We start from the raw sequence: 15,996 nt of genomic DNA on the forward strand, positions 1-15,996 counted from the left end.
AGCAATGGTTCCTTAAATATGATACCAAAAGCACAAGTAACAAAAGAAAAAATATAAATTAGACTTTATCAAAATTTAAAATATTTATATACCAAAGGGCACTATCAAGATGAATATAAAGATAACCCACAGAAAAGGGGAAAACATTTGCAAACCTTCTAATAAAGAATTAATATCCACAATATATAAAGAACTCTAGCTCAAAAATGAGACAATTTTATAAAATGGACAAAGGATTTGAACAGACATTTCTTCAAAGAAGATATACAAATCACTAATAAGCACATGAAAATATGCTCAACATCATTAATTATTAGGGAAATGCAAATCAAAACCACAGTGGGATACACCATGTTCACACTTACTAGGATATCTATAGTAAACACAAATACACAAAAATATCAGATGTTGGTGAGGACGTAGAAAAGCTGGAATCTTCATACACTGCTATTGGGAATGTAAAATGATTCAGCGGATGTGAAAACAGCTTGGTGGTTCCTCTAAAAGTTAAATATAATTACCACATAAGCCAGAAAATCAACCCTGATGTGTACACCCAAAAGAACCGAAAACAGGGACTCAAAGAGATACTTGTACACCAATATTCATAGTATTTTTCACAATAACCAAAGGTAGAAAACCCAGTGTTCATCAAAAGATGAACAGAGAAACAAAATTTGGTATATACATAAATGGAATGTCATCCAGCCATAAAAAGGAATGATGTTCAGATACAGGCACGTCACAGATGAACCTTGAAAACATTATGGTATGTGAAATATACTAAACACAAAAGGACAAATATTGTGTGATTCCACTTATATGAAATATGTAGAATATGTAAATGCATAGACACAGAAAGTAGATTAGAGTTTACCAAGAGTTGGGGGAGAAGGAAGGAAGAGTTACTGCTTAATGGAGTTATTGCTTAGTTCCAGATGATGAAGATGATCTGGAAATAGTAGTAACGGTTGCACAGCTTTGTGAATGTACTTCATGCCACTGGATTGTACACTTAAAATGGTTAACACAGCACATTTTATATTTTATGTATATATGTGTTTTATGACAATAACAACACCACCAATGGAAAACCAGGGTCCAGGAAACCGGTGATCAAAGACCAGGAAATAAAAAGAATTCATGAAATGATGACAAGGGGCCATGCTAGGCTAAATGACAACAGTCTGGCAAGAAAACAGCAGAAGCAGCAGCATCAGAAACACAATGAGCCTGACCAATGAGCTCTTGAGGGGGCGTCTATAGAGTTGCCATCAGCCTGAGAATCAGCCCAGAACATAAGTGGATCATGTTAGTATTCTTAGAATTTTGTTTTCTACCTACATCAGCTTCAACCAAAATTTTATTTCACAAAATATCACATTGACTGATTTCTTTGTTCAGCACTATTTTACAAACCATGGAAGACATAAACAGTGTTCTTATACACATGTAGTTGACACACTTTTCAAGGCAATCCAACTAGGTAGTAATCATACGATTCCCGGAAAGGATGAAAATAATCAAAACATGTAGGCTTCGTTACCAGGACTGAGTCCTTTGTTCTCAGTGTAATTAATTCAAAATGGAAAATGAAAAAGTCCTATTTAGAAAGCACTTTGAAATATCATTCCTGTCACCTAAAGAAAACCAGAAATATTCTTAAATTGCTACATTTACAACATGTATTACTTTATACTATATTGTGGAAAACACTCCAATAATTGAAAGTACTGTCCAAAACAATGCAGCATTAGTCCCCAATTTTTTATACTACAGAAAGTTGCAGCCAAAAACTATAACGATATAAAAGTTCAAAAGAGACTGTAAAACTTACCTGTTTAGACATATTTTCTGAAAATATTGCTGATTTTTCTTTTAAAAGTGTGACAAGGTCTTTATAAATTTCTCCTTTTCTTTCATAATTAATTTGCCCTTCATCATCTGTTTTGCCCTTTGGAAGAAAAAGTTTGATGCTGTAATTAATGGACTAGCAACATAAGAATCTGATCAATAAATCACAACCCAACCACAAGTAATGTTTTCTTCTCTAAAGGATCCATGTGCTTGTCTTTACACATGAAACATGCAGGCAAACCCTTCCCTCTTAATGTAATGTAAATTCATTTATGTATTCACTCATTCAGCAAGCCTTTACCAAGGGCCTCCTAGACACACAGGGCTTCTAGACACACATGGCTCGCTGCTTCAGCAGAGACCTGAAAGCCCCTTCCCTCTACTCTTCTGTCCTGTGAAAATGCATTACGACTTCATGAGACTTTGACGAAGTCATAAAGGCCTCTGAGGTGAGAATGTTACCACACAAAAGCCTATGTTTCTGTTGGTCACACCCTGCTCTTATTCTGTGTGGAGTATGATTACTATAGGCTCATTTTTCAGGGGTCTGACCTCCGTGTACCATCTGTCCCTCTTCCCTTGGCCTCTGTCTGTCTTTCTTGTCTCTTTCCTTTCCTGTTCCTATACCATACACACACACATATACACACACATACACAATACACTGTAGTGTGTTACATATATAACTGTGTCTCTCTCTCTGTGTGTACATATATACATATAAAACTGTGTGTGTGTGTATATATGTAACTTCCCAGGTGGCTCAGACAGCAATGGAGGAGACCTGAGTTAGATTCCTTGGGTCAGGAAGATCCCCTGGAGAAGGTAAAGGTAACCACTCCAGTACTCTTGCCTGGAGATTATGTGGACAGAGGAGCCTGGTGGGCTCAGTCCACGGGGTCACAGAGTTGCACACCACCATATATATATACACACACACATACACATATATATATGTAAAGTGAAAGTGTTAGTTGCTCAGTCATGTCTGACTCTTTGTCGTGTCCTCTGGAGGAGGATTGCCATTCCCTCCTCCAGGGGATCTTCCCAACACAGAGATCGAACCAACATCTGCTGCATTGCAGGGGGATTTTTTTTTACTGACTGAGCCATCAGGGGAGCCCCCTGTGTGTACATATATATGTATATATATACACACATATATAACATAGTTATACATATCGACTGTAGTGTCTAATACATTTCCTTGTGATTACTGAACAGCTTCAGTTCCTTGTCTTCCATTTATTAAGCTGAGGAACACCCGGATATTTCCATATCGAACCAAGTTGTATATGCATCAACAGCCTTTTATAGAAGCAAAGGCTCCTCACCCCACTCTGGAAGGCCAAAGAAAAGCATTCCTCTTTTTTTCTCAATCTCTTATTTTCCAATTGGATATTCTGCTTTTCTATTAATAAAAACAAACTGAAAGCAAAATCATATTTAGGTTGTCTGCTTCCTCTGTGCCGAAACAAGCCCAGGGTTGCACTGACAAGATGAGCACTGAAAGGCAGGTTAGAAGACATGCCTCCTGCCACTAAGAACACGGCACCGCATCTCAATACCCACCCAGGCCGAGGCATGAGCACTCTCCAAACAGTCCTCTGGAAAGGCTGGGTCCCCATTAAGGAGTTGGATCCTCCCTGCAGAATTTTGCTGTGAGGCCCAAGTTTACATGAAGACAGTGAGGTCAGGACTTTGCAGAGAAGAAAGCTGAGTTGCTCCTTCCAGCCAAGTTGAGTACATATGTGTGGGCCTCAACATCCAGGGTTTAATCCAGAAGATTCAGAAGGCCATGTGCCACCTCCCTCAGGTGGAGGGCCACCCACCCACACTTTGCTGACACTCGGGCCGAAGTCTGTAGAGCTGTTTCTTCATTGCCAAGCCGGCTGAATTTCCGTCAGCAAGAGGGGAGAGGTTGCAGGGGAGGCTGGAAGAGGTAGGAGGGACTTGCTCCCTCCCACGTCCTCTCAGAGTCACCCAGCAACGGCCCCTCACCCCACAGTGGCAGTTGCTTCCAGTAGCAACAGTTGGTTCTAGTTTCTGGGGTCTTTTCCCAGAGGCCCAGAACCAGGCTCATCAGGATCCCTCAGAAACACCAGCAACAGCTGCTGGGGCCCCTCCTCAGAGACCCAGCTCTGTCAAATCCTACTCAGCCCCTGAGATGCCAGTAAGAGTGGCAGCACCACTCTTCAGGGGCCCCAGCTGGTTTCAGGGAGATACCTGGGCTCCGAGGGAACCAGCACTGCCTGGAGGTGCCTGTTCTGCAAACGTGTGAGCCCCAGCTCTGTGGGGACCCTCTGAGCATCTAAGGGACCACCACCAAATGCAAGCAGGGCCCGCTCTTCAGAGGCGTAAGTCCCAGTTCCGTGCAGGCGCTGTCCTGAGATGCTGAGGTCCCAGCACAGCCTGGAAGCCCCTCCCTGGGTAGCAGGGTCCCCTCTGAGGGAGCCCATCCTCTGTGGACCCCTTCCTCTCTTTTGTTAGTCCCGTCAGTGCTAAGGACAGAAGCCGGTTACGGCTTTCGTTACCTTGGAGCTCCTTTTTTGACTTATTTTTTTCCCTCTAATACTTGTATCATTATTCAGCAAACTGATCATGTTAAAGAGGTTTTAGTTTTAGATAGCAGAATGGGTCACTATGAAGGCCACTTCCTAGAACGCTGACTTGAGGACCTGTAGGGGACACTGAGGCAGCAAACACAGCAAAGGGATCTGCTTGAATCCCACAGGACAACCCTTCAATTGCCTGGTTTTGGGGTTCAATCCTGGAGACGTGCCTGCACTCACAAATCAACCTCAGGAGTAAAGTAAATACTAGTTTTTTTAAATAAATTACTTACACCATTTAAAAACACTCCTTCTTTGCTGCAAGTAACGCACAAAGTTTCAGCATCGTGAGGTTTCACCAGCACATAACAAATTTCACCTTTAATCTGTCTCCAAGGTGGGGCTCGACATCCATTTGAAAATTCATAATCTGAAAGCAATTATCACACAAGTAAAAGGAGCTCCTTAACCTCAACTTGTAACATAGCTTGGCTTCAAAAAACAGGATTGATATTTCAAGTTTTTGTTTCTTAAATATTTAGCTATTGAAGCATTTTGAAAATGTAATTATGAAGATAAATAGAATGTAACATGAACCTGAGGTGTACTCGATAGATTCCAAGACTGTCTGTTTTCCCTTTCCTGAGAACTGTTTAAGCAGCTCTATGTCATTCTTCACAGTCCCTGGATTTAATCGTATTTCTCTGAAATAAATGTTTAAGAAATTCATTTGAAATACTTTAAAAGAGAATCCACAGAAAATAACATGAAAACATTCTATTATATTGGGGAATACTGTTGTCATAATTAAAATATCAGTTAAATTATACATCAACAAAATTGTAGTGAATTTTAACCATGTTACAATCTCATAGCACTGCTAGACATTAAAGAATTAGTGATTTGCATTTAATGCTGAGAATGTTGAATGTTAACACTTAAATACACTCATTTAAATAGTCACTTCATTTCTTAATGAAAGTATCAAAGTACTAGAAAAGACTAGAAAGATGAACAAGTTTTAAATCTGACAAACTCTACATGATAAGTGAATTATAATTTAAAAATCTATCTAATGATTTAAGAGACTTTGGGGATAAAAAAACACATAATGGCTTCAGAACTAGATTAAATTCTACTAGAATGTTTTAGCTGAAAATTTTACTATTTGGAACTAGAAATAGTCATGAAGAACTAAAATTTTATTCCAAATAATGTAATGTTAAATCAATAGCAAACACTTCTAAACATTATTTTTCTTATGTTTCCTCTAAAGCTCTAAAAGTACTTTTCAGAACCAATTTTCAGAGGTTTCTTAAAAAAAAAAAAAAAAAAAAGACTCACAAGGAAATATGTTTCAGAGAATGATTGAGTAAGTGCAGATCCAGCTGCTTGAGTTGCAAGGCAATCTTCATCTTAATCTCACTTTCAGAATCATCATCTTTGGTAATTTTGTCAAGAATATTAGATACAAATGAGTTTCCAATTTCTTCACTTATTATATTATAATCCAAGCCCAAGATTTTTGCTACTGGATTTCTGTTTGCTGACCAAAAAAGTAAATTTTGAAAATTATCCTCTTGTTGTCTATTACTAGAGCCATATAGAATACCAAGTCCTTTGGAGCCCACTCAAACACGTTCATTTCATTAAACTGTCTCTGACTGACCCAATTTGAATTAATCTCTATTTCTCAGATTCTGTTGTACTTAGAAACTTTCTTACTCCTCTTGAGATGTTCACCTTGTGCTATAATATCATGTATATATGTCATCACCCTAATAGGCCAGAAGTCAAGAGGTCTGTTTCTTTTTAAGTTGACTATGGGGCCTTATTCAGAATAGGCATTCAATTAATACATCCAGAATCGATTTGAAGATAGAGAAATATTGGTCTCCTTAGAAAAATGATCACTAGAACTGTATGTCTGTGTGTGTGTGTATCAGTGAACAGTATTCACAAATGTTTTCTCTCCAAAAGAGCATGTTTTTCTCAGTCTACAGATCTACTGCCAATCTTTTCCACCTGTTTGAACTGTTTATATTTCCAATGTCCTTAGATGTTAACTGGGAAAACAAATATAACAAGTATTTACATAAATGCTAAAATTATAGTGAAAACTTAAAATCCCAACTCATAACCAAGGCTGAAAGTTGAATCTAGAGATGTTGAAAACAGAATAAAAGCCAAAATGGGGCTTCCCTGGTGGCTCAGATAGTAAATAGTCTGTCCACCTGCAATGCAGGAGACCCAGGTTCAATTCTTGGGTTGGGAAGATCACCTGGAGAAGGGAAAGGAAACCCACTCCAGTATTCTTGCCTGGAGAATCCCATGGACAGAGGAGCCTGGCGGGCTACAATACATGGGGTTCACAAAAAGTTGGACATGGCTAAGCCACTAACACTTTCAAAAAACTGTATGGTTGAAAATGAGGGATAAATGGGCAAAACCATGTTTAGGAAGGAGAAATTCAAGTCAGATGAAAATACATATGCATTTGGATTGAGGGGGATGCCCATGGGACTAATTCAGAAGGCATGACCTGATGGACATGAAGAGAAGATGGCAATGGTTTTTAACTTTCCCACAGGAAATGGACTGTTAGCAGGAGAGGCTGGGGGCTGTTAGAAAAACCTGCATGGGGTAGGGTGCAGGCATCACGAGAAGGAGACCCAGGGACCAAGCACTTAGCGAGCATCTCCATTCACCACCTTAACAACTGTCATCTCTAAAGATTATGAAGAGAAATATTAGGTGAATTCTGGGGAAAGACACAAGCTGACTTCCAAACTGCCAGTTCAATTCAGTCAATTTGGACCTAAAACTAAGAGCTTTACCTAGAACTCTTACAGAAAGGCAAAATGCAGCAAAGGTTGCATATTTAGCCAGATTGGGTATATAACACTTTGTGGATTTAAATTTACAGATTAAGTTGAATTTAATGTATGGGGTGTGCCCTCAATTAACTCTTCTGAAATTCAGTTTTATTCTCAAGATATCATCCCTCCTCAGAAAAGTAACTTTGATGTATAGGAAGAGTAGACAAGACATAAAAAGAGGCTGCTGTCCTAAGGTTCACATCTTTCCAAAAATCAAAAGAATATAAAATGACCAATTTTCCATCTCACAGACACAGACAGTGGCAATGAATGATGAGACAGAACTCATGTACATTATGCCTGGGAACCACACGTCACATGATCACAAAGAAGCAAAGCATACACATGACATAATTACCTGCTAATAGGTATTTCTACTCATAAGAAATATTTAAAGCCCAGTTATAGCAGGTAATAATATTGTTTTGCATGTCAGATGATTAGGCAATAAGAACATTTTATAACTATAGTGAAGAGGAAAAATATTTCCCACTGAATGAAAGTAACAATGCACAGAAAGCTATGTATTCGGCTGAGACAAATGGGAAGTGAGCTTATTGTGGGTTGTCTGCTAAAGGAAGAGGCTACATTCATTTTAAAGGAAACTGATCACCATCTGGTACAGCAGAATGCAAGAGGATGGCTCCTAACACTGGCCCTGGACATCTGTCTCTTTCCCTGACATGAACCTTAAAGGCCGCGGGTCTTTCCAGAAGCTAAGAAGGCTCGCTTTAAACCACACACAGAGATTAGAAATCTAGAAGTTGACTAATGGTAAAGCATTAGGGTTTTCATTTAAAGTGGAAAGCTGATATGAGCATAACATTTCAGCCAAGAAAAATTAAGGACATTTTTATGAAGCTGAACTTAGTACTTTTTACCTTTTAGAGAACTTTTTCAAGAGACTATAACAAATGATTCCCTCCCCAGCCCCCAAGATTATGTTTCTGAAAGTTCAAATCACAGACTGGAGTATAAATATCACCTTCAATACATGCTTGTGCTTCCTTCAGCTTCATATTTTTAGCAATATATAACATACGTGACAGCTGCCCAAAGCTCCTGATTTTAATTTGTGGTACAGAGAGATATAGCAAAGGCTCTCCATTTTTATCAACTTCTTCTGATTTGACTGTTGTTCCACTAAAAAATGAAAAAAAATTTTTTTTTTCTTGAAGGCTTAGGGTTACCTGAATGCCAGTAGAAGTTAATTTAAGACATCTCAACACATTATTTCCATGTCTCATGGTAAAATACAGAGAATATAAATAGGTCTTGTTAGAAGCTCATCTATTTTCCCACTTTCATCCACTTTTAGGCCCTTAAATCCCCAAACTTCTTTAGCAATATGATATATCCAGGAAAAACATTTTTAAGCAATCTCCTGAATACCTATGTAAACTCACAGTTTTGGGTTTTGTTTTTCTAATAATGCATTGGACATCTTTTTTAAAATCACTAGTTCTGTGGGAATCATTTATGTTTTGTGGATTTCCAATGTTATTTTATTTATAAAATTTTTACACCACAGTAATTAGTGGTTAGGAACTTTCTTGGCTACTCTGTTTCTGAGCAAAAAAAAAAAAAAAGAGAGTGCTATGAAAAAAGACAAACTAGATCCCCTCTGTGGATTATTTTCCCCCTCCAAACCCCTAATTTGGTTTACTTTAGGATAACAAGCAGTTTTTCTAACTAGGCTTTTTCCTGATCAGAAATTGTTAGCTCTCTTAGATTGGTATTTTTCCCATTTTAACTTTTTTAGGTTGTCATTTCTAAAATATTAAGATTATTTTTTATGGCCACGATATATCTATACTACTTACAACATTACTTAAACTGCCCAATTTTTCATTACATACTGATAATCCCTAGTAAAAGTGTCCACATCTGATATTTTTTATTTTTTAAATATGTACCTATTTATTTATTTGGTTGTACTGGGTCTTAGCTGAGGCATGTAGGGATCTAGTTCCCTGACCAGGGATGGAACCCTCACTCCCTGCTGTGCTTAGTCACTCAGTCACGTCTGACTCTTTGCGACCCCAAGGACTATAGCCTGCCAGGCTTCTCTGTCCATGGGGATTTTCCAGGCAAGAATCCTGAAGCGGATTGCCACACCCTCCTCCAGGGGATCTTCCCGACCCAAAGAGCAAACCTGGGTCTCCTGCATTACAGGCAGATTCTTTATTGTCTGAGCCACCAGGGAAGCCCTGCATTGGAAGGCAAAAATCTCAACCACTAAACCACCAGGGAAGTCTCAAGACCTGCTATTTTAAAATGTAATACAGATAAATAGTTGTGAGATGTTGACAGTTCATCATAAAAAGTAAATCGACAGACTCAGTCAATCTATTACTATTTCACTAAAATAGAAAGAGGGTCAAAACTGGGGGACGGGGGGTGTCCCTGGAACCTTATGTGGCAAAAGGGACTATGCAGACGGCTGACATTAAACACTGTGAGATGAGACGACTGCTCTGGGGTATCTAGGTGGGTCAATGTAATCAAAGGGATCTTCAGAAGAGGCAGTCTGAGATGGCAACATGACAATGGAAACAGGGTTCAGTGATGCGGGCCACAAGCCAAGGGATACAAGTGGCCTCTAGAAGCTGTAGAAGGCAAGAATGAAGGAACACAGCCCTGCCCACACTCATGTTTAGAATTTTTGTCACCTCCAGAACTGTAAGATTTAAATCCATGTTGTTTTAAGCAATTAAGTGCATTGTAATTTGCTGCAGCAGCAACCAGAAGGGAAGACAGGAGCTTTATTGGTCTCCCCCACTGCTCTGTTCCCAGGACCTTGAAGAGGAACTGCACACAGAAGGTGTTTGACAGACGCACGAGGAATAAACGAAGGAGCAAAATGGTTTTAGATTTGCCAGTGCTGGGCATAATTTACAGAATGTTTATTTTCCCTGGAATAAAGCTTTTGAAAAGAACTCCCTTAGGACTGAGGAGTGGTCTTAGAGGCCTGTACTGGGGCAGGGCCACTGGTGCAGAAAGGATGAGGAGAGGATGAAGTCACAGGCAGAATGAATACCCACAGGATCAAGCTCCTGAACTTGAGAAAGTGAAACTCCTGGGGAGACCAGGAGAACAGCAAGGCATGGGGACATGTCTCACTGTCCTGCCAGCTGAAGCCTGCAGCTGAACAGAGCCGGAGGAGCTACAATGCTGGCAACCGAAAGGATTCTTGAAAAGCAGGCTCCCATTTCAGGCTCGCAGTCTCTAGCCCTGAAGACAGAACTCTTTGGAAGAAAACTATTGTAGACATCTTGATAAGGTTAAGAAGAATTAAAGAATAAATGAAATCCATCGACCTGATAAAAGACTTTTAAACTGGAATTGAGAAGCGAGCTAAAAATGCTCAGCTTATACAATAGAGAGCAGGAAAAATGTCTCATTTATTTAATCCCCAATGTCAAGTTCCATGTCCAGAACACAGTAATTACTCCACAGTTATATGTCTGAATAGTAACATAGGAAATAAGGCTGTAGCTGAGAAACTATTCAGTAATCTCAGGGAGGAGAAGCAAAGAGTTCAGTAACAGAATTTCAGGCCACTGATCTGTGACTTTGAAATTTTATCAAAATAAAATAATCATTGTCTCATCAAACAATACCATTTTAAGGCTGGAGATCATGTGTTTCAGCCCTTAGTGATATTGATCAGAAGATTAAGGACCATAAAGGTATGAATTGGGTGTGAAATGTGCATTTCCAGTAGAGGAGGTGTCCTGCTCCAACGTCCTCATGTCTCATTCACACAGAACTAACCACTGAGACACAGCAGACAGTCATTCACAACTAACATACAGCAATATTAAAGCAGACATGATTCAAAAATCCTAGTTCTACCAGAGGGGAGGAAAGAACAGGTAACATCATTTTCACCAAGTGATTCTGAATGCTTACCCAATTAAAAAAATACACGGATACTAAGGGAGAAAGAGGAGGTGGAATGAACTGGGAGATTGGGACTGACATATATACACTGTTGATACTGTGTATAAAACAGACAACTAATGAGAACCTACTGTGTAGCACAGGGAACTCTACTCCATGCTCTGTGGTGACCTAAATGGAAAGGAGTCCAAAAAAGAGGGGATGTATGTATACATACAGCTGATTCACTTTGCTGTACAGTAGAAACACAACATGGTAAAGCAATTATACTCCAATAAAAATTATAAAAAAGAAAAGAAAAAGGGCAAAGGACTTGAATATACATAGCACTAACAGGGATTCACAAATGGCAAATAAGCAAATAAAAACTATTCAAAAATAACTAGCAATTACACATATTCATGAATCGATTATTTTTCAAATTCTTTTCCCATTTAGGCTATTACAGAGTATTGAGCACTTTGCTGTACACCTGAAACTAACACAACATTGATAATCAACAGTGCTCTAGTATAAAACAGAATTTTTTTAAAACAAGAAAAAAATGCCCACGCTACTCTGTAGAGACTGTAAGTAACACTATCACCCACAGATAGTGTCACCACTGAGTGCTGTCACCTGTCCTTAATTTACAGTGATTTGGGGTTCATTCTGAGGTGTTTTAGGAAGATTATTAATCTCATCCTGTGTGAAAAGAACAAAAACAACTGGAAACAGTGATAAAAGAGACCTATGATTTCCATCAAAATGAAAGCAGAGATATTTCCTCCTCAACTCTGAATGTGGAGAGATAATACAGGATGAACAGGTGCACCTCAGGAATGAGTCTAAAGGAGACAACAGAATTGGGCCAGTGCTGTGCTCATCTAGTCAACTAATAACCAACTGCACAAAAGGAAAGAAGATGGTGGATGAAACATAAAACTTCCTCATTGTGTGAGTAAAGGATCAGTTTCGACATCAGATGCCAACAAGTCTAGCTCAAAAGAAGGCTCATCACACCTGTGTTGACAGCTACAGAGTGTGCCCTTGGAGATGCACTGTAGCTGAGAAGTAAGGCCACACGTACAAGTGTGGTCTCCAATATATCTGCAGAGATCAGCAAAAGTCGGGGGGGGGTCATTTGGCTGCTTTAACAGAGTTTTGGCATAGATGAAATTGCCTTGCTTTGGAAGAAGATGCGTGAGAGAATGAATAGCCCCAAGAAGAATCTGCCTTTGTTCTGAAACATCCAAGGATATTACTATTTGGTAGAAACATGTCCGGAAACTCCAGGCTTAAATCCTCATGACGACTTGGGTATCCACATGGTCTTACAGATATGAATCTTGACTAGGGGGCTTCCTCCACTTTAAATAAATGAATAAATGTGTTCTAAGGCCCTGCAGCTAAGCAAGAGTGCATATGAACCAAAGAGCAAAGAAAGAGGCAGAGGGACTGTTTAATTACACATTCTTCTTGCCATTGAGGGCATCACTGGTTTACATCATGTGATGTGCTGCTGGATGGACCAAACACCACGTGACTTTGGGTGCTGAAGGTTCCTTGGTTTAGGGGACAGAGCACAGAGTGGGTCAGGACCTGGATGTGAGAGCATTTGGTATTCTCCTTCACTCCCTTGTAGTTCAGTCGGTAAAGAATCTGCCTGCAACGCAGGAGACCCAGGTTCAATTCCTGGGTCAGAAAGATCCCCTGGAGAAGAAAATGGCAACCCAGTCCAGTGTTCTTGGCTGGAGAATCCCATGGACAGAGGAGCCTGGTGGGCTACAGTCCATGGGGTCGCAAGAGTTAGACATGACTTGGCGACTAAATGATGACCACCAAAATCTCAGCTATATCTTTTGCCTTCTTTGGGTCAGTCAGTATCTACCTGGTTTCCATCAAGACACACAGGAATAGTTTCCACCCTCCTATGCAGCAACGGCTACTATCACACCCCTCTCACTTCTTCCATCATCAAAGAGATCATCGACCAAGGTCAGAAACAGGAATGACAAATAGAAAAACTGGCCCACCGAAGAGCTGCATGGTAAACTTGACGGAAGAAAGACACAAAGGGTTAGCTGGTTCAAAACATACACGGTGTCAAAATGTCCAAACATCCTGCTTGATGCTACACTGAACTCAGGTGAGAGAAATAAAACACTTTGGGAGAAAGTGACCATTAGCACTGTTAAACATAAAATATAATTTAAAAAAAAAAAAGGTTTCTGAAAACTCAGAGAGAAAATAGACCATGATATCAGAACCAAAGCGCCCTTGAAATACAGTTCAAGAATGATTTTCCAGGGACTTCCCTGGTGGTCCAGTGATTTAAGACTTCCAGTTAAGGGTACAGGTTTGATTCCTAATCAGGGAGTTAAAATCCCACATGCCTCGGGGCCAAAAACCCAAAACATAAAACCGAAGCAATATGGTAACAAATTCGATAAAGACTTTTAAAAAAAAGAATGATTTTACAGTTCTAAAAATTAAATTCTGAGTTTATGCTAAAAAATAATCCCAAATGGAAAAGGCATGTACAGCAAACTTTGGCCAGAGAACTGTTTTTCATAAGATCAGACTTTAAAAGTTCATATGCAAAACTAAAGAGGAACAAAGGAAGTGGATCAGAATGCCTAAAGTGACACATAAGCTGAAATTGACCAAAAAAAAAAGAATATATGAATTTACATATATTTATCATCTACAATGTATATTTACAGAATACATTTTATATAAGTAGAATTATATTTACATAAACCTATGTAATTTATATAAAATATATATTTAGCTATGATTAAAAGAGAAATTGCTAGCCTGCTGTTTGAGGTGGAGGTAGAATTTTTTTTTTGAATCTCAGATTTGGAAGGGTCTCATTTAAGGACAATGCTAATTGTTAAAAAGTCTTTTCCTTATAGTAAGCAAAATGTACTGCTCTCCCTTTGCTGCCCCACAGATTTAAATACCAGAAGGGGTTTTGTCTTTATCTCAGGTCACGAAACCAATGCCTGGTGGCATCTGGCAGTTCGTGTGAGTGGAAAGACCAGTCACAAAGCAACAGCAAATGTTGGAGAGTGCAGTGACCTGGAAATACATTCCCTATCAAAAGAAAATTCAAATGTAAAAATTAGATAAACAGTGTACTGGCCAACTACACATCCTCAGATTTCACCCAAGTGCCTCCAGGTTTCTGAGAGTTCTGAGAGTCACACAGGTTAAGCGATTTGCCTTAAACCTACAATCAATCAATAAAAAACATACAACCGAAGACATTAAACTCTAGAAGCAATTCACTGGCTTACCTGACAGCATAGCCTGATCCAAACGCTGAGGGGTCCAAATTTGTTTTCCATTCCAGCGGTTCTACAAAAACATAGTTTGCCTCTTGGGGATATTTATAGATAAAACTCTCCACAAACATAATAATTTCTTTCACTATAGCCTCATTGAGAGGAGTAACTTCCAGGGTCTTAGCCCCATGCCCCGCAGCAGTCCACTGCGCAGACCTGGTCAGTGCCACGCCCATGGGATCCCACGATGCTCAAACCTGAGCTCAGCACACACACTGCATCAGAGCAGAGAGAGAGAGACAATAGCATCCATCTTCCTAGAGGAACATTTCTCATTTTCAAGATTTTAAGCTAGTACTTACCCAACCCACATTCTGCTTGTTCACCTTAGAGATTTTTTTTTTTTTAATTATCCAATTGCTCTTCAAGTCAATAAAATAGTTAATGTTCCCTGAACCAGCTCTAAGTAAAACTGACCCAAGGACATAAGGATTTTCCAGTATCTGCCTGCCCTGGAATGAATAACTTCTTTCTCATTTTCAGCCTAAGACAGAGAATTCCGGTCAAAAAACAGAAACATAAAAGTCCAAGAGCGGAAAAAAAAGAATCGGAGGAGGCATGCCTTCTGGTTTGCAGCTCTGCTGGGGCCAGCGATTATAAGAGATGCTCTTTTGAGCTGGATCACACATTGTTTAGAATTATGCTATTAAACTGAATTTTGTTATTCTTTGCTGTAACATACATCTATATCTGTGCAATGATGGCTGATGAAAGTTTCCCAAATGCCCTCAGAATTCATAAAAAATAGAATAAGAACATTAAGTAAAATAGAATTTTAATTTTTTTTCTGACAATTCATAAGGCACATATTGATGGTATTAATCAACATATTTGAGTAATTCAAATTCCATACTTCTTGCATATATCCTGCCCAGAATATTTTTATCATAATTCATAACTTGCTTAAGAGAAAATGTGAGCATGAATGAGAACCTTTTTAGCCTGTTTATCTAAATTATCAGAGGATTCTAGCATTAAAATGTAAAACAGAAATTGAAATAAATTTCACTTTCGATAAAATTAGCCTTTAAAAGAGGTATCTGAAAAGATAACATTATCTGCACACTTAAATAAGAGCCAAGTTAATAAATAAGTCCTGATATCACTATATTATGGAGCTTTGTCTTTTTTTCAGATAATCTATACTTGTTTATTTTCTCATTGGCAATTAACACTGATCATTAAAACCTTTCACCTGGAATAATAGAAGAACGGTTTAAAAGTTAAATAAAAAATATAATTAGCTTCCCGCTTCCCATAATTATTACAAAAGCTCAGAACCAAGATTTTATAGAAATGGTTTGGAGATTTTACTTTCCTTCCTGTTGTTATATCTTCAAATCCAGTAACAGGGACATCTAGATCAGAGGTCCTCGACTGGGCAGTACTGGCTGCTGAACAGCAGTGAAGAAGTATCGTACAGATGTTTTATTATCAAAACGATAGGGGACATTGTGAGCACTTAGTGAT

General features: G+C 38.9%; 1 protein-coding gene across 8 annotated transcripts in view; it reads right to left on the reverse strand.

The window, feature by feature from the left end:
* ODAD2 (outer dynein arm docking complex subunit 2) overlaps positions 1 to 15,996 on the reverse strand; it is a 167,181-nt gene that overhangs the window by 148,394 nt on the left and 2,791 nt on the right. For 4 of the 8 annotated variants that reach the window (XM_070381801.1, XM_070381802.1, XM_070381799.1 and 1 more), the window contains exons 2-7: positions 14,479 to 14,741; positions 8,274 to 8,431; positions 5,754 to 5,955; positions 5,007 to 5,113; positions 4,703 to 4,839; positions 1,838 to 1,954 (exon numbers count right to left, since the gene is read on the reverse strand). In XM_070381801.1, coding sequence (XP_070237902.1) covers positions 1,838 to 1,954; positions 4,703 to 4,839; positions 5,007 to 5,113; positions 5,754 to 5,955; positions 8,274 to 8,431; positions 14,479 to 14,702 — 945 coding nt within the window. In that variant the 5' untranslated portion in view covers positions 14,703 to 14,741. Of the gene's footprint in view, positions 1 to 1,837; positions 1,955 to 4,702; positions 4,840 to 5,006; positions 5,114 to 5,753; positions 5,956 to 8,273; positions 8,432 to 13,064; positions 13,229 to 14,478; positions 14,742 to 15,996 lie in introns of those variants that run through there. The other 4 variants (XM_070381803.1, XM_070381806.1, XM_070381807.1 and 1 more) reach the window with 4 other exon arrangements.

This window comes from Bos mutus, chromosome 13 (genome assembly GCF_027580195.1).
Source record: "Bos mutus isolate GX-2022 chromosome 13, NWIPB_WYAK_1.1, whole genome shotgun sequence".
NCBI classification, from domain to species: domain Eukaryota; kingdom Metazoa; phylum Chordata; class Mammalia; order Artiodactyla; family Bovidae; genus Bos; species Bos mutus.